General features: G+C 38.2%; 1 protein-coding gene across 1 annotated transcript; it reads right to left on the bottom strand.

Annotated features, from left to right (window-relative positions):
- Positions 1-410: 410 nt before the first annotated feature.
- LOC132056854 (vacuolar-sorting receptor 1-like) lies at positions 411-6,713 on the bottom strand. The gene is made up of 12 exons (XM_059449241.1): positions 6,114-6,713; positions 4,557-5,249; positions 3,694-3,782; positions 3,529-3,598; positions 3,353-3,436; positions 2,836-2,912; positions 2,644-2,725; positions 2,488-2,570; positions 2,254-2,320; positions 1,832-1,960; positions 1,438-1,544; positions 411-732 (listed from the first exon to the last, which is right to left on the bottom strand). The coding sequence occupies exons 1-12, from the start codon at positions 6,406-6,408 to the stop codon at positions 637-639; spliced, it is 1,872 nt and encodes a 623-aa protein (XP_059305224.1). The 5' UTR covers positions 6,409-6,713; the 3' UTR covers positions 411-636.
- Between the last annotated feature and the right edge of the window lie 14,614 nt (positions 6,714-21,327).

The raw sequence follows: 21,327 nt of genomic DNA, 5'->3' as shown, positions 1-21,327 counted from the left end.
AATCTCAAGAAATTAAACCTAATAATGAATGGTCTTAAACTTTTAAGTTTTAATCTCACTTGCCCATGAACAAAGCTTCAAGGTTCAAAGTCAAAACTTGTTAACCTTAAAGCCTTACCATGGAATAAACGGTGTCAAAAGTTCAAGAGCACTTAACTTCCAAGGCCATTCTTGTAAATCGCCCATCAAATCTTCGCCGCCAATTGAGAACATTGTGGCAGTGGCCATAACTGACAATTGGTACATTCTACTTATACATATCTGCTGTTGGATAATAATAAATGACCGTTTACAAGAGGGAAGGAGATATCAACCAACTAATTATGCCTCAACCCAAAACAGGAAGAGATGGCATAATCAGGACCCCTTCATACATATATTTATTGTGCAATGCAAAATGCTTTCTCAAGTGGAATACAAACTGATACTGCGCATTTCCTTATTTCCAAGAGTGAAACATCGCGCAAATCCAATTCAAGGAAAATATTCCTATTATTGGGTTTATGTGCATAGTTAGGACATACATGTACATAAATAAGATCTAACTTGTTTATCTAAACGAGGGTTCTAGAGGAATAGCATAAGCACAAAGAACTTAAGCTGATGCCACCATCATTCTTCAGCAATGATCTATAATTAGACGTTCCCGTGGGAAACATGATTAGCCCCCTCTCCTTGATCCAAAGGCATATATTGTGCCATGATGGCGCGAATCTCTGAGTCCATGTATCTCTGCACATACAAGGGGATCCAGGATTTAATGAAAAGGTGAAAGCGGCATTGAACAAGAAAACAGATTAAAAAAACTGCATCGAATCTGGGAGCCATGTATACATGCCAATGGATCTAATGCTAATTCCAAGAAAAGCAAAAACCGCTTGAAAAGAAAAGACGAATCTGTCCCCAAGATGGTGATCGGAGAGAGTTACTACACGGTAAAGAAACCTTTGAAAACCTCTCTTGGTGAAAATCAAAGAAAGATATCCCCTCCAAAAACTTGATATTTACTCTAAAAGTTCTTAACTTTCTTGCTTTTATTAATATGGTGAGATTTGGGGGAACATCTCATTTTGGAGAATTTTTTCACACAAGACTCGGGTGAAAGTTTATAACTGGAACTTTCTGGTAAAGCAAAAGGAACTTGCTGGCCTTCCCATCAACCATGTATATTTAAGGATCAAACAACTTCAACAGGTAACTCAAACGCAAAATCCAAAAGGAAAAGCATCCAAGAAGATTTGGCTTGCCTAAGTATTTTCATACTCCCAAACCACTTTTTCTAACAGCATTAGTTCTGAAGATCACTTGTTAATTACTGTGGAAAAACTGGTTAATTAGCACCAGCATAACATTTCAAATGCTTTTTGTTTTTTGTGTTTTCACCAGGAGACAGTTGTCTGTCTTTGATAAAATTAAGAGCACTGTACAATGACATACCCGGATTCTGTACTTGTACACAGCATATCCTGCGACCCCTGCAAAAGCCAAACCCAATATGATAGTCCAAACAAGGCCCCAGCTGAACTCCGATTTGGCATCTTTGCCTGCAATTGTCCCAACAAAACTTAGTCCCAGAAGAGATCATTGACAGACATGTAACTTTGAATAAAAGTAGATCAAAGTCTCTAGTATGCAGTTGGCAAAATTCTATTACGTTTAAAATAAGCTAAATCATGCTAATATCACAACCATCATATATAGAAACTTACCTGTTATAAAGAAACATCATGTTATGAAAACTTAACTACCTTCACCAAAGCCAAGTATATAAGAAACCCTATGTCTACCATTACAAGTATATTTTCATCAAATTGAGAGCTTCTCAACTTACTTATACACGTGTCATGTTCATGCATGTACAACAAATTGCCGCTGCAACTGCAATCATAACTACCCCAAGTGTTCTTGCATTTGCACTCAGCACACTGGCAAGCCAGCTTCTCCTTGCATTCATCAATGTCTGAAGAAGGGCCAAAATTGACGACAAACTTTTAGAGTCCCAAGATTATTGTTTAACAGAATCGCTACACTACTCTGACTCCAACCTCGATGGCATATACACATTAATGTGTTCCTATGACAGGAAGTTAAAAGATTTGGTCTCTTAGAAAGAATAAGGTGCAAATATTTTCGGGGCAATTAAACAGAGACAGAATCCAAATCTCAAGAAATAATAAAGAATTAAATGCTGAAATGCTCTGCGAGAACAATATATGTCGACGGACTGATACATAATGAACAAATTCTACATACCCTCACAATTGTTAACTCCATCCCCTCTGAATCCTGGTGGACATTTGCAACCCTTTGTGTGATCATCCTGACAAGACACGGATATGACATGTAATGCCTCTGTCTACAGAAAGTCATTTGAGATAAATGCCTAATGAAAGGAAGGCGCTTAGGGCCTCCCAACAAAGAATGAGAATTGCTAAGGAGGACAGTTCAAAAGGCAATTTCTAAGCATGCTTGAATAAAGCGTCTTACAATGCAAGCAGAATATGCCCTGCCTTTTTGGGTTCCCTTCCAACAGCCTCCATTGTTTATTTCACATCGCAATGCTCCAGATGCTGTCAAACCACAATCTCAAAAGATGCATCACAACAACGCCAAATGAGGACAATTAGTGGATGAAAATCTTACCTTCACAGTGAGTATAACCATCACCAACAAATTTTACTCCCTGAACTACTGGGCATTCACATACTCTACCACGGAAAGTATCCTGCATCACAATTTTGTGCATGGATCAGAAATTGAACTAGAAGCAAATAAAACTGGAACTTTGCAAAATAAGATCTGCCAAATAAGCAGTCTATTTGACAAATAACTTACCCGGCACGCTGTAATGTTAGCAGCCTTGTCCTGCCAGCACCCACCATTTGATTTCAAGCATTCATTTGTTTCTACATCTGCAAAGCAAGTATTAAAACAACTTTTATATACCACCTTGTTGAAAGAACACATCAACTACAGACTAGCTGGTCCTGAAAACCTGTTCGAATGGAATAATCCGAATTTGATGTAGCAATTGTAGTTTTTATCTCATCAAATTAGAAGTTGGAATATGTCGGGCAGCCAAAAGCATTTGCAAGAATTTATACCAGTAATATGCTCTCCCTTCTTATATTTTATTTTCCTTTTGAGAAGATAAGCAGAACTTCTTATATTTTCACCAGGCTTTGCAACCAAGAAAATGATTTAATACCATTGGAGATACAAAAAAGAACTGAGGAAGATCCCAGTAAGAGAAATGTCTCACGGTCTTTTGTCCCATCATACAAAAGCAGCAAGAAGCTAAACCAAATAATTATTAAGCCTTCAAGCTGAAGAAAAGATCAAGGAAATTGACCTTCAGTTAAACAAATTGCAGGCTCGGTTGTCTCCTCAAAGCCTGAACAAATTGCCTTGAGGACTGCTCCCTTGTCCAGCTTACCTAAGATGAAGACAAATACTTCCAAATAAGATTTTTTTTTTTTTTCCCTGTTTAAGTCAAACACACTCGCTCTAAAATTAAACAAGGTATACCTCTGTACTGTCTATTGTTTATAACAAGAGTTGGCAAGATAGTCACATCCCCACGAGCACCCTTACCTATCTGAAAGAAGCAATGCAAAAAGTGCAAATTCAATTCAACAAAGTCTCAAGAGGCAATATAGAAGATCTGTTCTATCACTTCTACAGGATACACACCTGGGTGTCCTGTTCAGCCTTTAGAACAGGGTTGTCAGTATCTGCTTCAGGATCTCCAACACATTTTTCGATCTTTTTGACGTCAAAGCCTACAGAGTTCATTGAAAGAAAAAAGGAAAATTCAAGACATCATTTCAAATTCCTATAAAGAGTAAGGAGAATTAATTAAAGCACAAGAACCACATGGCAAGGAAAAAATTTGTATAGCCATGCGCAGCATAGACCTTAGCTCCAGAGAGAAACCATGGAGCGTGATCTCATTTGTGGCCCATTTCTGATACTTGAACAGCTAATGTAAAGGAATTAGTATAAAAAGCGTATAGCCAAAACTATCATGTGCTGTCGGGATTTCTCATTATCATACGGAAAATTCTTGTAGAATATTGTCAATTGAACTATCAACGCAGAAACAAAAATAGCATGCAAGAAAGAAGGTAGTAAGTGGAGAAGGGTAGAGGGGCGGGCTGATCATCCCTGAGTTTTGAGGGCTGCGGTTGGCCCAAAGGGTTGGCTCCAGACGAATTTCTCGGTGATCAAAAAAAAAAAAAAAAAAAAAAGAAGGTAGATTCAACTGTGTATATTTTGACTGCAGCCAAACAAATCTATTTAAGCTCAAGCAGGACAATAAATATCTACACCAAGTTCAACAAAACTATGATCTTTTGGTAGATTACAAAAGTTGATGATATTTTCTAGTTCTCTCAGCTCATGAACAAGGATGAGAAGACAGAAACACCAAAAAAAAATACATCAATAGCAACGAATGACCAGCACCACCAAATGTACTGTGCAACAGTGAAGCAATGATGTGCATAAAGTGAAAACAGCAGCAGAAATAAGAAAGGAAAGAAACTCCAACCTACCAAGTGACTTTATTACTTGATCTGCGCATTCTTTCGTGTATTTCTTCTCTTTCATTGGACACCGTATTGCGAAGTCAGTGACATAATCCCACCACAACCAGGGTTTTCCAGTTTCATTGGCAACCTTAAAAAAACAAGCTTGCCGTAAATTTTGCAAAACAACATCCTTCCCATCATAACCTTTACTGAAGTCTTGCTCAGGGTCTGGAGCACAGTATCTGCCATGGTTGATACACTGAGACTTGCATTGCTTGCTCAAAATAAAAGCCTCCGGGCAATACCAAGTTATGTAATGGGGAGTAAACTGTGTATAACCCTTCTGCTCAAGTATCTGGGCAGCCCCCTTGAAGTTTTTGACAAACTCTCTCTGGCTTTCACACTTGGGCCCACACTCATCATTACTATTGGTCCAAAATTCATACTCCACTCGCTCGTCGGGATGTGGAAGAGCCTCTCTCCAATCGAGGTTTATGTTAACCATTTCTCCTTTAGATAGTTGCTTCTTGATGCTATCCCCAAGAGATTTGCTAATTAAAGCAGATGGAATAGTTATATTTTGCAAATAATCTGCCTGTGCATCCTCTTCCTCGGGGGTGTCCATGGTAATTAAAGGTTCAACACGGTCATCAGCAACAAGAATAGCACCTGCTCCAACTTTCTGAGCATTCCAAGCCTTCAGTGTGAAATAGCAATCTGCCAGCACAGGAACAAACACGTGGAAAGCACGAGTTAGATGTACACAGTTTATACAGGCTTTAAAATCATCCATGACGATAAATCCTATATACTTTGTTTCAACATGAAACTGTTACAATAAGTTAACAAGCAAAAGCACTCCAAATACAGAAAATGTGCATTAATAATACTCCCCGGTTATTTAGTGCAAGAGCCAAATAAATCCATGCTCACAGTTGCATTACAATATTTAGCTTCAAAAGGCATCAGAATCATCTGAACTAAAGTTTCTCTGAGCACTAGCTTGCAATTCTAGATATCACTGAGTGAAAGATCGTAATATCAGCAAACACCTAGCACCAAGTTCTCCTTTTCTCTTATGAGTTTGCTTGCCTGTTCTTGAATTCTTAGAAAAGAAAAAAAGAAAAAGTAAAGGCAATTCTTCCCTAAACAGGCAGCAGAAATTTGTCATGTTCCATTAACAGGGTCTACATCTGATAATAAAATCAAGTAGCAAAGAACTAAAATTAGATAACATATAGCCTTAATGGTCAAAAACACACCTAAACTATCACTTTTTCGCGAGTTTCACACACCAACTATCAATTGTTCCCTTTTCCTACCTGAACTATCACTATCGTGTATTTTCAGACATAGATATTAAAAGTTCAAGTTGGAAAAGGGAACAACTGATAGTTGGGTGTGAAACTCGCCAAAAAAGTAATAGTTAAGGTGTGTTTTTGACCATTATATCTAACATATGTGAATCCTTTCTGTCATGTTCCTACTATGTAAGCACAAATCAAAATTCTTAACTGAATTAACAGGAATCTCATTTAGCAACTCCAATTCAAAGGCAATAGAAATACTTGGAAACATTACCTCCTCTATCAACAAGAAGGAAGACAGGCATAGCACCAGGCTTAGATTTGAATGAGATATCAAAATCTGCAAAATCTTTACATGATTTTTGATTAGCTTTTGGATACATAACAATACCACCAATTGTTCCTCCATATTGTGGTACCCCAAAATTCCCAATTGCACACTCATACACATCTTTAATTGAGTCTGGTGATGTTACTCTCAAACTATTCTTCTCCACCACAAATCTACCAAAACAAGAACCAAACAACACAAACCATACACACACTAAAATCCCTATTTTTTCCTTCATCTTTACTTCCTCAATTAAATAGAGAAAAATAAAGATGACCCAGATCAAGAAAAGTCAAAATTTAGCTACTAAACAAACAAATTTACATGAAAAAACAAATCTTGATGACACCCAAGATCATAAATATTAATGATCTAGCAATATTTAGACTCTTTGAGGCAAGTATTATTTAGGAGAAGAATATGGAAAAAGGTCGAGTCTTTGAACAAGCGTAAAGATGAGAAAAAACTTCAAGGGGAAGCCGGGACGGTAGAAAAAACAAACGAAAGACCAAACGACTTAAGACGTGTAAAATATGATTAACTGAAAGAAAGCTACGTGTTATAATATGATATGAAAACTATATATAAACACAATTATCTCAGATAAAGATATTTGAATTGGCCATGTGAATATAAATATATATATTTGGATGTGGATGAAATTGTAGTCCTAGGATGAGTAGTAGATTAAAAAAATATATATATTATATTAACCAACAGAGGAATGGAGTATTAAAATTCACACGAAATTTGTAACTGTATTAACTCAGTATCATAATAATCACTAGTTCAAGATTGGATCTTTTCATTAGCTTGGAGTGAAAATTAGTTAATGTCAACAAGAAGTAGCGCTAATACTAATCATTAATTACTAGTTCAAGATTGGATCTTTAAATTGTTTGGAGTGAATATGTGAAATATGTGTTAAAGAAAATATAGGGATATTCTTTCTAGTTTAACTTTATAACATCAATTTCTCTTCTGATTTAATTTTTGAAAATAATATTTTTTGAAAGTGATCTATGTTATCGAAGCTAAACTTGTGAAACAAATCTTCCCTCAAATTCTATTTATGTTACAACATTTTTATATAAACAATCTTACCACGTTTTTTAACCATACCACATTTTTATCATGCTACATGGGACATGCTTTCTTTAATATTCTTTTATTTTTTTAATACTTCAATGTCATTCGGTTGCTTTGGTTACATCTCAAGTTCTTCATATTTATGAGCCAGCCAGACCGATAAAAGAAAGGGATAATACATATTTTTTTCCTTTAGACTTGTCAGTCCTTTTTTCCTTTTAAAAGAATTTAAATTTTGCGGGGTTGATATATGTAATAAGTATTATTTAATAATAATATTTACATAAATGAAAGAGAAAGAGATACTAATTAGTTTGAATTTTCAAAACATTGTCTATTAATGGTTGTGTTGTTTCTCTATAGCTGCTATCAAAGCACTCAATGGGTGACTACAACTCTGCCTATACAATCACTCCTCTCCATAACAATATCCTTATATAATAATACCTCATTATAACAGTCAAGTTTCTCTCTTTGTAAAATCACACCCCCTATAACTGTTATCTTTTTTCTTTTTTGATAATTTAAAAGTTAACAATCTTTATAGAATAATAAAAAAATAAGAAAACTACCCAGGCACATTCCTCAGTACTTTTCTCTCTCCTACTTCTTAGAAGGGGGAAACTCACTTTTCCGGTGTCTTTCTGCAAGAGAAATCCATTTTCTTTCCTTTCCTATTAAGCTATTACCTTCTGCGATAGTTGTTTTCTTTTGTTTTTCTCTTTTTCAGCCTGGTTATCTCTCTTCACCAGGATATGAAAGAACAGGATCTACTTTAATGCTGGGTTCAAGTCCTTTAATGTTACCAAATGGTTTTTTGAAGGCATAGTGTGGTATGAATGGGTAGAAAGAAGTCGGAAGATGATGAGAAGGTCATCCATGAGCAGCAAGATCATGGAATGGATATGTTTCACTCTAAAAGAAGCATCAAGAGACAAAAAGATGGTGGTTAGGAGATGGAAAACCACATAAGGTGACACAGAACACTTTTGTATCGGGAAACATAATGAACATGGGAGATATATGAGCATTTTATCATTAAATGGTAGTGGAAGATCAGTATTTATCATCCTGAACTAGCTTTGAATGCTGGTTGGTGTGACTTAGCATTTAAGATCGAGAGGTTCATTAAATGCAACACAAAACCAAAGTTGATAGTCCCCCCTAGAGTTGCTAATGCCAACTATCCATATGCAAAGGCTGTTAAAGAAAGTAAATGGCAATCAAGAACACTTCGTGAGGTTGAAGTTAAAAGCAAGGAAGGAAACATTATAGTTGCTGAGCCACTAGTTTCACAGGATAATGGGCTGCTGAGAAGATGTTTAGTTGGATGCTTTAGAGAGGATGTCAAAGAAAGACCTACTCTTGTTGATATAATGAGATAGAATGCATTCGGGGTGAATATCTATGACATGTATGGTGAAATGTTCCTGTTCTAGCTCCTGAATAGACATATGGTTGAATTGACCTTTCAAGGTCAATGAAGATGGAAGAAAATCTGTCTTCATCTTGAATGGTGGAGTCCAACAGTATGGAGTGTTTTAAATTCCATCGAGGTTAAGGAAACTTGGATTAGGGCAGTTGGAGTCCTCTTCATCTCTAATCACAGAAAGTATTTCGAGAGATAGTTGAAAATTGTGGGGGTTGGGTGGCCACAGAAGAGGAGATTGAACTTAAAAATCACATGAAATGGGATAGAATTCTTGTCTCGAACGACGGTAGATGCTTTCCAAGGGAGGTGTCCATTTCCAGGAATGGAATCACCTATCATATCCCAATTTGGGTGGAGAGCAAACCAGATTTGAACTTTCATCGGAAGAAGGCAGTGGAGGTGCCGGAGAAGAAGCAGCATTGGAGAATCTAGGAAATACTTTTGTCCATCAGGTAAAGAGGGGTAATCTCTGTGGTAAAGTACAAGAATCCCATAAATTTAGGGATTTTACTGAAAGACAGCACATGGGTTGTACTTTATTGACAGCTGGTGGCTCAAAGAAGGGGGAATTATGTGACTTGCACATGAAATTTTTAAATGAACTTTCAGTCTTGGACCTCACACACAAGCCCATATCAGGGTCTCTCCGAAAAAGAGAATGGGGCCTGATTTTGCAAGCCAAGTCATTTTTAATGACTTACAAGGCCCAAATCTCTCTATTTCCACTTGGCAACATAAGCACTGTTTCATAGAAGCCTTGGAACTTTTAGTTCAGAGTTCTACATATGCAAACTCAAGAGGTACAAAAGAAACAAACACTTATGCAGAGATGGTGATGAATTCTAGTGAGTTGGTGATTGGGGGAGAGTTTGAAGAAGATAGTGGGGGTAGAAACTCAAGTCAAGGAAAGGGTTCATGAAAGGGGGGCAGTGGAAGAAGGGTCGATTGAATTAGTAAATCAAAACTTGATCGACCCTATCGAGAATTGGGAGGTAGAAGAGCTTGAACCACTTCTTATTCTTCAACAACAAGCTATCATGGATAAAAAATAAAAAAATAAAATAAAAAAGAGACTTCAATCTAGGTACAAGAAGTTATGATTAAAGTAGGGAAAATGCTGGGGGATGATTTTTAGGGTCATGAAGAAGAGGCACTGGAATTATTGCTGCAAATTGATAGTGCCAGACAAGCTAGACAAATGGAGTCTCAACCTATAAGCAAGAAGACAAGATTCAAAGGTGCACATGAATTAAAAAATCTGGTGAATTTTGATGTTAAGTTCAAAGATAGTGGGAGTAGGAGCAATGGGAGGAACACTCTATCTATTTCTTGATGCAATTTAAACTTGTGTCATGGAATGTAAGGGGTTTGAAAGACAGGGACAAAAGAAGATTGGTGATAGATTGGTATGCAGACATCATATGTTTTCAGGAAACCAAGTTAGAAAGGGATATAATAGAGATGGTGATGCAGATTTGGGGAGGAAGATGGGTAAGAAGTACTTGTTTGGAGGCTAGTGGAACAGGAGGAGGGATAATGATGATGTGGGATAGTAGAATCTGGAATGGAGAAATTCTAGAAGTAGGTACTTATACTCTGACTTGCAAATTTGAGGCACAACTTCAGAATTTTTCTTGTCATATTACAGGGGTTTATGCTCCTAATAACTATATTGAAAGAAGGTTAGTTTAGGATGATATTAGGTCAGTCAGGGGATGGACTTTAATGCAACCAGATTCATATCAGAAAAAAAAATTGTGTTAGAAGAACAAGGGGCATGAGGGAATTCTCTGACTTCATAGAAAACATGAACTTAGTTGACCTTCAACTAGAGGATGCCACTACTTGGTTTAAAGGAGACAATCAAGAAATAACCTCTAGAATAGATAGGATACTGCTTTCTGAAGAGTGGGATGATAGCTTTAGCAACTTGAAACAAGTCCCTCTTCAAAGATTGATATCAGATCATTTCCCAATTGATTTATAGGGTGGTTCATGGAACAAAAACAAGAACTACTTCAAATTTGAAAATTGGTGTTAGGTATCAAGGTTTTTTGACGGTAATCAAGGAGTGGTGGAACACATTTAACTTCACTAGAAGACCTGATCTCATACTGGCTTATAAGCTGAAAGCTTTAAAAACCAAACTTAAGGAGTGGAGTAAAAGTGAACATGGAAAGGATGGGTTCACAGAGGAAGAACTTGCTAAGGAAGATGGCAGAGTTGGATGCAGTTCTGGAAGATAGAATTCTAATAGAAGAGGAGACGGTTAGAAAGGCATCAATGCTAATGGAATATGAAGAACTGATTAAAAATGAAGAAATTTCATGGAGGCAAAGATCAAGATCACTATGGCTAAAAGAGGGAGACAGAAACACAAAGTTCTTCCACAAAATAGCCAATGCTCATAAAAGGTATAACAACATTGATCAACTACTTGTTGAGGGGGAACTAAATCAAGACCCGACTAAGATTGAAGAAGAAATAGTTGAGTATTATCGATATTTATACTTAGAAACAACACTATGGAGACCAGCCAGTCAATTTACTAATTGTTCATTATTGAATGAGGAAGAGAAGGAGTCTCTTCAAGGAAACTTTAAGGAGAATGAAGTGCTAAGGTGTTTAAAATGCGTGCAAATCGACAGCAGCCCCCGGGTCCAGCATGGTTTCACCGTATGGATTGTATATCAAATGTTGGGAGGTGTTAAAGAGAAATCATGAATGCCTTTCTTAACTTTTATGAACAAGAGATGTTTGAAAGAAGCTTTAATGCCACTTTTATTACTCTTATACCAAAAAAGAAAAGTATAAAAAAAGGGTCGAGGGATTTCGGGTGCCTATTAGCTTGATAGGCAGCATTTACAAGTTATTTTCCAAAGTGCTAACAGAAAGGTTGAAAGAGGTAATGGCTAAATAGGTAGACTCACAACAAATGGCCTTCATCAAAGGAAGGCAAATCATGGATGCTATCTTGGTAGCAAATGAAGCTGTAGATTCTAGATTAAAGCAGGAAAAACCTGGTATTCTATGCAAGCTTGACATTGAGAAAGCTTATGATCATGCTAACTAGGGCTATTTACTAAGTCTTATGGAGAGGATGGGTTTTGGGCAGAAATGGATGCATTGGATCAAATTTTGTATATTAACAGTAAGCTTCTCAGTTCTGATAAGTGGTTCACCATCAGGATTTTCAAGAGCACAAAGAGGTCTTAGGCAAGGAGATCATTTATAACCTTTTCTATTTTTAATAGCCATGGAGGGACTCAACAAGATGGTTAAAACAACAAATGTTAATGGTTGGATAAGAGGTTTTGATGTTTCTATAGCAGGTAGGGAAAGCTCAGAGATAACTCATCTCCAATATGCAGATGATACCCTTATATTTTATAATGCAAAAGAAGAACAACTCAAAAATTTGAGGGTGATTCTGGTTCTTTTGAAGGTTTATCTGGCCTCCACATCAATTGGGGGAAACATTTTCTGTATCCTATCAATGAAGTACCAGAAATGGAGCTGTTAAATGCAATCCTCGGAGGTGAAGTTGGTGCTCCATCAACCACCTATCTTGGAATGCCTTTGGGAGCTAAGTCTAAACCACAGAATTTGGAATAATATGATTGAGAAGTGTGAGTTAAAACCGGAAAGGTGGAAGTCTCAATATTTGTCTTTGGGGGTAGGTTGACTCTCATTAACTCTGTCCCGATGCCCTTCCAACATACATGATGTCTCGTTCACAATTCCGGCGAGGATTATCAAGAGGCTGGATAGCATCAGAAGGAATTTCCTATGGAAGGGGAATAAATAAAGGAAAGGATACAACTTGGTAAAATGGATATCACTGTTAGTTGGAAAGAGATCTAGGGGGACTGGGAATCAAGAACCTGGAGATACATAGCAAGGCCCTTATAATGAAATGACTATAGAAGTACAACAATGAAAATCAACTTTTATGGGGGAATGTCATCATAGCTAAGTATGAGGAAGAGAACAATTGGATGACAAAGATTGTTACTACACCATATGGTGTAAGCTTGTGGAGGTTCATCAGAGTTTTATGGGATGAATTGAAGCTTGAGACTAAAATTAAAGTGTGCAATGGGGAGAAGACTGACTTCTAGAAAGATGATTGGCATGAAGCGGGCAACATGAGAGTACTCTTTCTAAACATTCATAATTTAGTCCTACATCGCCAGAGGACTATAGCGTAACTGGACACCTCGGCGATGGAGTTTTATTTTCAGAAGACAACTAAATGATTGGGAAATTCCACGAGAGGCTGAATTTTTCAGTACATTAGACCAATTTAGTGGATTAGAAGCAGGTAAATATGTGTTATGGTGGCAGAGTAGTAGTAGGGGATCTTTCAAGGTGAGTTTAGATTACAAAAGAATGAATCACTCCAATCTAAAGCTACACAATTTGTCACGTCCCAACTAGAGGGCTGCGACGGGCACCCGGAGCTAACCTACCGAGCACCTTCTAACATCCATCTCCTAATCATATCAAAGTGGGCCACATGGCTAACTCACAATTATTATAAACTGAAAGAGGGATGAGGTCAATAAACATATACACATCTATATAAACATCATCAACTATGCCCATATGTATGAGCCGACAAGGCTGCCAAAAATGATATACAAAAATATGAACCGGTGAGATTATAGGACATCTAACCATATACATCTATCTACGAGCCTCTACACGGAGTGCATAACATCATAAAGACGGGACAGGACCCCGTCGTGCCCATATATACACAAAAGAATAGTACCAGCTGAACCGTATCTCCGGAACAAATGAAGCACACCTGTGCAATCACAGATGAAGTCGTCTAGGGGTCTGATCCGTCTCCTTGCCTACCTACGGGCATGAACACAGCGTCCACAAACAAAAGGACGTGAGTACGAATAATGTAATGAGTATGTAAGGCATGAATAACAACATAATGAAAATATGAAAGAAATATGAGATAGGAGAAATAACCTGTACATCTGATAGACTCTTAAGGCGGATATCATGCATGCTTAGCCTTTTAAAAAAACATTTTCATACATACATATATAATATAAGTGTTAGTGCTGCGGAACGTGTAACCCGATCCATATATCACATCATCCCGCATCCGGGGCATCCCGCGTCCTGGGTAACATCATAACCTGCCTATTGCAGTGGTGTGCACGTCTATGTGCCTGCCTGGCCGACTATAGCGCTGTGCGGTGTGAGAAAATACATACATATATATAAAGCATGCATGAGAACCCAAATAACAGCTATAAATCTATCGAGGTGACGTAAGGTTGGTAACCTCATAAGTGTCGTTATAGAATCATCATCATTGCTATATCTCACCTTGAAGGAACAACTATAATAAGATGAGATCAACAACATTGCACAAGATCAATAATTATGCAACAAACTCAATAATATCATGAGAACATCAAGAACTATAAGCTTTGGTATCTCTAGAAATGGAATCATCATCATGGAGGAAATTTATCAACAATATCATAAGAACCTTGAGAGTCATAAGCTTCTAGCATTTTTTTAGGAATAGAGACATTATGGATATCATGTGTAGGTCCACAACAAAGGCATCATGCCTTAAGAAAGAAAGGGTTAGCCTTAAAAGACCTTTACATCTCCTTAACTACTTAACGTTTCTCCTCCCAGACTCACAAATCGACATTCAAGAGAATTCATACTAGAGTTAATTCTTGAAACACTCATAAGTTCAAACTAGAGCAATTAATGAGCTAGCGAAATTTGGGCAGCACTTCCCCTATTTCATTTACTTCTACCAAATTCCAAATCAACCCCCAAACAGCAATAACAACATCAACAATGCCATGATTAAGAGATTTCATTCAAATTATATCCACTAAAATCCCAAAACTTCTTCTCATAATCAATTTATAACAACAACTTCAACACAACCCCTTGTATACTTGTATACAACATTTCCTCATCATCATTATTACCCCTCATAACAAGATTATGCCCAAAACATTCTAATAATTATAAATCAAGTTAATTTACTACTCAAAATATCCTCAAATTCATATTTGAACTTCCTTTTTCACTTTCTTTCCTCAATCAAATTGTATAACAATCAAGCGACCTCAATAACATGTAATAGGGATCAAAACTTACCTCAATAACACAAGAACAAACTTCAGATCAAATTATTCCACTAGGATGAAGCCTCCAACTTCAATACCAAAGGAATACTTGGACTCTACAAACTCTAGTGGGCCTTCCAACACTTGAATCGCTTGGTTGTTGCCTTTAAATCTTTGATTTCACTTGGGGTTGGTTAGATATGTTTAGAAGAGATTTCTAAAGCTTTCATGAACTTTGGGAAATGTTGAAATGAGCTAAAATGAGCAAGGGTCGAAATATATCATAAAATTTTTTTGGCACCAACTCAAATTTACGGTCCACTTCTACGGACTGTAAAAATTATACGGTCCGTATAATTGGACCGTAAAATTCAACCAGTGGCTCACCCCTTCTGGAACTAATTTACGGTGGGGTTCAGTCAGATATACGGTTCATAAAAATTATACGGTCCGTATATCCAAGTATAAAACCCAACTTTTTCCTGAAACGTATTCTCGTCGATTCATTAAGCCTCTAATCTTTCCAATACATGCTAAACATGAACTTAACCTCTTATAGATATAAGATAAACTTGTCTAATCTCATTTAACCTTCATAACCTCGGTTTCCAAGACTGGAACCACTATCACTCGACGAATCTCAATGTACAAAACCATGAGGTGTAACATCCTTCCCCCCTTAGAAACATTTGTCCTCGATTGTTAGACTCTTACGGATTCTACAAAAATTTCAGCAGGTTTTTCTCCTATAACTATACCACTAACAACCTGCCACAATAACCCAAAATATGCAATGCCTTACAGGGCCACAACAACAATGGCTCAACACGACCAAGAAACTATAAAAAGAGAACATTACTCACCTAAAGCCAATGGCGTCTCTGTCTGAATCTCGTCTGGAATAAGAAACAAATATGGATACCTGGACTTCATATCTTCTTCAGCTTCCCAAGTCATTTCTTCCTTATTACTGTTTCTCCAGAGAACTTTAACTGAAACTACATCTTTAGTCCTCAATCTACGAACTTGTCTATCTAGGATAGCAACGAGAACCTCTTCGTAAGATAATAGCTCCGTAACCTGAACATCATCTACGAGTAAAACTCTGGAAGGATTTCCAATACACTTGCGAAGCATTGACACATAGAAAACTGGGTGGACTGACTCCAAGTCTAAAGGTAGATCTAACTCATAGGCCACCTGGCCTAATTTGCATACAATTCTGTAAGGTCCAATGTATCGGGGGATAAGTTTACCTTTCTTACCAAATTTCATGACACCTTTCCTTGGTGACACCTTCAAGAATACCCAGTCATAAATCTGGAATTCTAAGTCTCGTCGGCCATTATCTGCATAAGACTTCTGACGACTTTGAGCTGCCAATAATCGATCCTGAATAAGCTTGACCTTCTCCACCGCTTGCTGGATCAAATCTAGCCCTATGAACTTAGTCTCTCCCACTTCGAACCATTTAATTGGTGATCTACACTTTCGCCCATATAAAGCCTTATACGGGGCCATCTGGCTACTGGAATGATAACTATTGTTATATGCAAACTCAATGAGCGACAAATGATCATCCCAACTACCTTCAAAGTCTAGCACACTTGCCCAACGCATATCCTCGAGGGTCTGAATGGTACGCTCAGCCTGTCTGTTAGTCTGGAGCTGAAACGGTGTGGTAAGACTCACCTGAGTCCCCAAACCCTGCTGAAAAGACTTCCAGAAATTAACTGTGAACTGCGCACCTCTGTCGGAGATAATAGATGCTGGAACACCATGGAGTCATACTATCTCTTTGATATAAAGCTTTGCATAATATTCAGCTGAGTACGTGGTTTTGACAGGTAGAAAATGAGCTGATTTCATAAGTCTATCCATAATTGCCCATATGGAATCATACTTACGCTGAGAACGAGGCAAGCCTGTAATGAAATCCATATCAATTACATCCTATTCCAAGTCGGAACTACAATAGCTTGCAATAATCCATGGGGCTTCTGATGCTCAATCTTTACCTGTTGGGAATTAAGACATTGAGCTACGAACTCTGCTATGTCTTTCTTTATTCCATCCCACCAATAAACTGACTTAATCTCGTGATACATCTTTGTCGCTCCCGAATGAACAGAATAACGGGAACAATAGGCTTTCCCCAAAATCTGGCGACGTAACCTTACAACATCAAGAACACATAGTCTGACTCGGTACCTGAGAACTCCATCTGCAAAAATTTCAAATGGCGACTCCTTCTGAGAAGATTTATTTCTGTGATGAACTAGCATGGGATCCTCATACTGGCATTCTTTTACCTCAACTACTAAAGACGAGACAGTTGAATCCTGAATAGTAACTCCCATATCGCCCGAGTCCAATAATCGAACTCCTAGGCTAGCTAACTGCTGAAGCTTACTAGCTAACTCCCTTTTCTCTGGCTGGACATCACATAAGCTACCTATGGACCTACGGTTAAGAGCATTGGCTACTACGTTCGCCTTTCCAGGATGGTACAAGATGCTAACATCATAATCTTTCAATAGCTGCAACCATCGCCTTTGCCGCAAATTCAACTCTTTCTGCTTGAAAATATACTGGAGACTCTTATGGTCCACATAAATATCCAAATTAACACCATACAAGTAATGCCTCCATATTTTCAATGCATGAATCACCGCGACTAATTCTAGATCATGGGTAGGGTAGTTTTTCTCGTGCATCCGCAACTGCCTTGAAGCACAAGTAATAACTTTACCGTGTTGCATTAACACACAACCTAATCCAACGCCTGAGGTATCACAATAAATAACATAACCTTCCGATCCTTCTGGAAGTGTCAGAACCGGGGCCGAAGTCAATTTGTTCTTCAGCTCCTGAAAACTGCCCTCACAAGTATCCATCCATTCAAATTTAGCTGATTTCTGAGTTAACTTCGTCAGTGGTGCAGACATAGAAGAAAAACCTTCTACAAATCTTCTGTAATAACTTGCCAAACCCGAAAAACTATGAACTTCAGTAAGTGTTATAGGTCGTGGCCAAGTCTTCATAGCTTCAATCTTCTGGGTATCCACCCGGATATTATCAGCTAAAACAATGTGCCCCAGAAAAGTCACAGAATTCAACCAGAACTCACATTTAGAGAACGTCGCATATAACTTCCGGGCTTGAAGAACTCGAAGGACAGCATATAAATGATCTGCATGATCTACCTCGGATCGAGAATATACCAGGATATCATCGATAAACACAAACAAATCTAGAAAAGGCCTGAATACACTATTCATCAAATCCATGAACGCCGCCGGTGCATTAGTCAACCCGAACGATATTACCCGAAACTCGAAATGACCATATCTAGTTCGGAAGGCTGTCTTCGGAATGTCCTTCTCTCTGACTCTCACCTGGTGGTACCCCGATCTCAAATCTATCTTAGGGAACCATTTGGCACCCTGCAACTGATCAAATAAATCATCAATCCTTGGAAATGGGTGCTTGTTCTTTGTCGTCACCTTATTCAACTGCCTATAGTTAATATACATCCACAATGATCCATCCTTCTTTCTTACAAACAACATAGGTGCTCCCCACGGCGACGAACTAGGCCTGATAAATCCTTTTTCTAGCAAATCTTTTAATTGCTCCTTCAACTCCTTCAATTCTGCGAGAGCCATTCTATAAGGAGGAATAGATATTGTCTTAATATCTGGTAACACATCAATGGCAAAATCAATCTCCGGTTGTGGAAGACCTGGAAGCTCGTCCGGAAACACATCTGGAAACTCATTCACTACTAGAACAGATTGAAGAGTTGGTGGTTTTGCTTCCGTATCCTGAACCTGGACTAGATGATAAATACACCCCTTTGCAATCATCTTCCTTGCCTTGAGATAGGAAATAAACCTACCTCTCAGAAATGTTGTATTACTCTTCCATTCTAGAACTGGCTCTCTCGGAAACTGGAAACGAACCATTTTTATCCTACAATCAACATTGGCATAACAGGAAGCCAACGAATCCATACCCAAGATGACATCAAAATCTACCATATTCAGCTCAATCAAATCTACCATGGTACGACTATCGCATACTATAACCACACAATTTTTGTATACTCGACTAGCTATCACTGGGTCACCAATGGGTGTAGACATTTCGAAAGGTTTAATCGACCGAGGTTTCACCCCAAACCGACCGACAATATAAGGAGTAACATATGACAATATAGAACCTGGAACAATCAATACATATACTGTCACGACCCAACCCCGTAGGCCGTGACCAGTGCCCGAGCTGGGCACCCGTACACATCTGCTAACTATAATCAGCCCACAGCAAACATGTTAAGAACGTATACATACAGAAAGGCACGACGTCGCATATAGATATATACAAACCGTACATAAGCCTGGGAATATTTAAAACACAAACACAACTAAATAGTGACTACCCACAACCACATATATGTCTACAGACCTCTAAGAGTAACAACAGAATCATATGACGGGACAGGGCCCCGCCGTGCCTCGAATAGACACAAATATATACAACGGAGAGTTCCGTTTCAAAATGTAGGCTCCGAACAAGGAGCACTCCAAGACAAGCAGAATGGATGTCCTGGCGGGCGGATCACCAAATCGATCGTACGTACTTGCGGGCATGAAACGCGGTTCGAAGAAAGGGGGTCGGATGGGATATGTACCGAGCATGTAAAGCATGGAATACAAGAACAGTGGTCATACTGAAATAAGGAGTATAGAAAATCATAAGGCTTCCCTCTGAAACATAGATCATGCGTACCAATATCATATTCAACTCATTATGGGACTGAGTGACATAAGTAAATAATCATCATGTACATATGCATGTATAACGTGCCCCGGCCCTCTAGTGAGGGACGCGGTAAATAAAATCATTATATACATGTACATATAACGTGCCCGCCCTACAGTGAGGACGCGGTGAACGAAGTCATCATATGCCATCTGGCCGCCTCCCCATATCATCATCATTCCATATAACGCGCCCGGCCTACAGTGAGGGACGCGGTGAATATCATATACATATAACGTGCCCGCCCCTCACAGTGAGGGACGCGGAATAATGCTGTGGAGTTGTACACGATTACATGCCCTGGCCCGGGACGCAGTGAAGAAGTAATAACAGCTCGCACGAGCAGAGTAGTGAGAAACCATATGCACCTAAAACATTCTCAAAGACTCAGTAGGATAATCAAAACGGATCATCATTTAAAAACCAAGACAATAGTCAAATCAAGTTTCCTCCGAACATAGCTTGGGAACATATCCAATAGAACTTTAGAAACCATAGACACGTATCAAAACCATATGCATATAAATCATCAGTCCAGACTCGACAGATAAATAAGTAATCAACACTCGGGGGCTAAGACGATAGTCATGCAAGTTCTTTTCAAAAAGTCGTTAGAACTATACAAAGGAAAGTCTCGGGGACCACGGACGAGTATCAAACCAATCCGAGCCCGCCTATGAAAGTTAGAGCCATTATACGTTATAGAATCTTCTACGAACGTATCAAAGCGATCCGAGCCCTTCCATGAAAGTTACGGTCGTTCGTAGATACAGAATCCTTTAAGAACAAATTCTTTATGCAACATTTATTATCCAATCATACAAAAGGCTTAAGGACCATAGTTCGACCATATTAAGAATGCGAAAGTCAAGAAGTGAATAAGAATCGTAGACATGCTCGGATCGTAAGAGTAGAGTTACCCCGAGGCTCGTATCATAGCTTACCTACAACTAAGACATGCCAAAAGAAAGAAAGGTTAGGCTTTACATACCTCGTCCGCTTCCTAAGCTAATCCGAACCTAAGTCTCGGACTTCCCAAGATCTACAACAACATCATTGATACCAAACATTAGCTATAGGCACTTAGGAGTTCAATTCCAGCTATCACTTTATCTACAGAAATTCGGGCAGCATTTCTCCTGTAAATTCAATAACCCCGAGAATTCAACTCGGCTAAATCATCAATAACAATACCAACAACCACACTAGCAACATCAATAATTAATTCAAAACGCATTCTAACATTAGTAACTCTTTTCTACATACTTCGACAACACTCCATTTACATTCAATTCAACTACATACATTCAAACCAACATCAACGCTCACATGTTCAAGTACTAATCCGAGATCATTCAAACAAATTTCAAGAACATTTCAAACAATCCGCACAATAATCAAAACAATCCAACTAAAGCATCACTCCCGAAACCTCTCCAACCCGACAAGAACAACAACACATTCTCTTCCTTCCAAATTCATAAACTATACTAACAACCCACATGTTACAATATCATTCATATGCAAGAAACTATATTACCAATATACCAACTTCTACATTAGCTCACCTACGGTTTCAACTCCAACTTGTACCATCCAACACCTTCATTTTCATCACATAATCCATAACAACAACGACCAAAATACTACATAAAATTAGTTCAACCACCCCATAACACAACAT

This window comes from Lycium ferocissimum, chromosome 5, assembly GCF_029784015.1.
Source record: "Lycium ferocissimum isolate CSIRO_LF1 chromosome 5, AGI_CSIRO_Lferr_CH_V1, whole genome shotgun sequence".
Classification (NCBI taxonomy): domain Eukaryota; kingdom Viridiplantae; phylum Streptophyta; class Magnoliopsida; order Solanales; family Solanaceae; genus Lycium; species Lycium ferocissimum.
Note: the sequence above shows the minus strand (reverse complement) of the source record. Positions and strands in the feature narration are given on the sequence as shown.

Bases quoted from the DNA above. Each gene is read 5' to 3' on its own strand.
- LOC132056854 (XM_059449241.1), bottom strand. From the start codon at position 6,408: ATGAAGGAAAAAATAGGGATTTTAGTGTGTGTATGGTTTGTGTTGTTT. The intron at 1,545-1,831 runs GTAAGTTGAGAA...GGACAATTGCAG, and splicing joins TGAACATGACACGTGTATAA to GCAAAGATGCCAAATCGGAG. The intron at 733-1,437 runs GTATGTCATTGT...TTGTATGTGCAG, and splicing joins TGTACAAGTACAGAATCCGG to AGATACATGGACTCAGAGAT.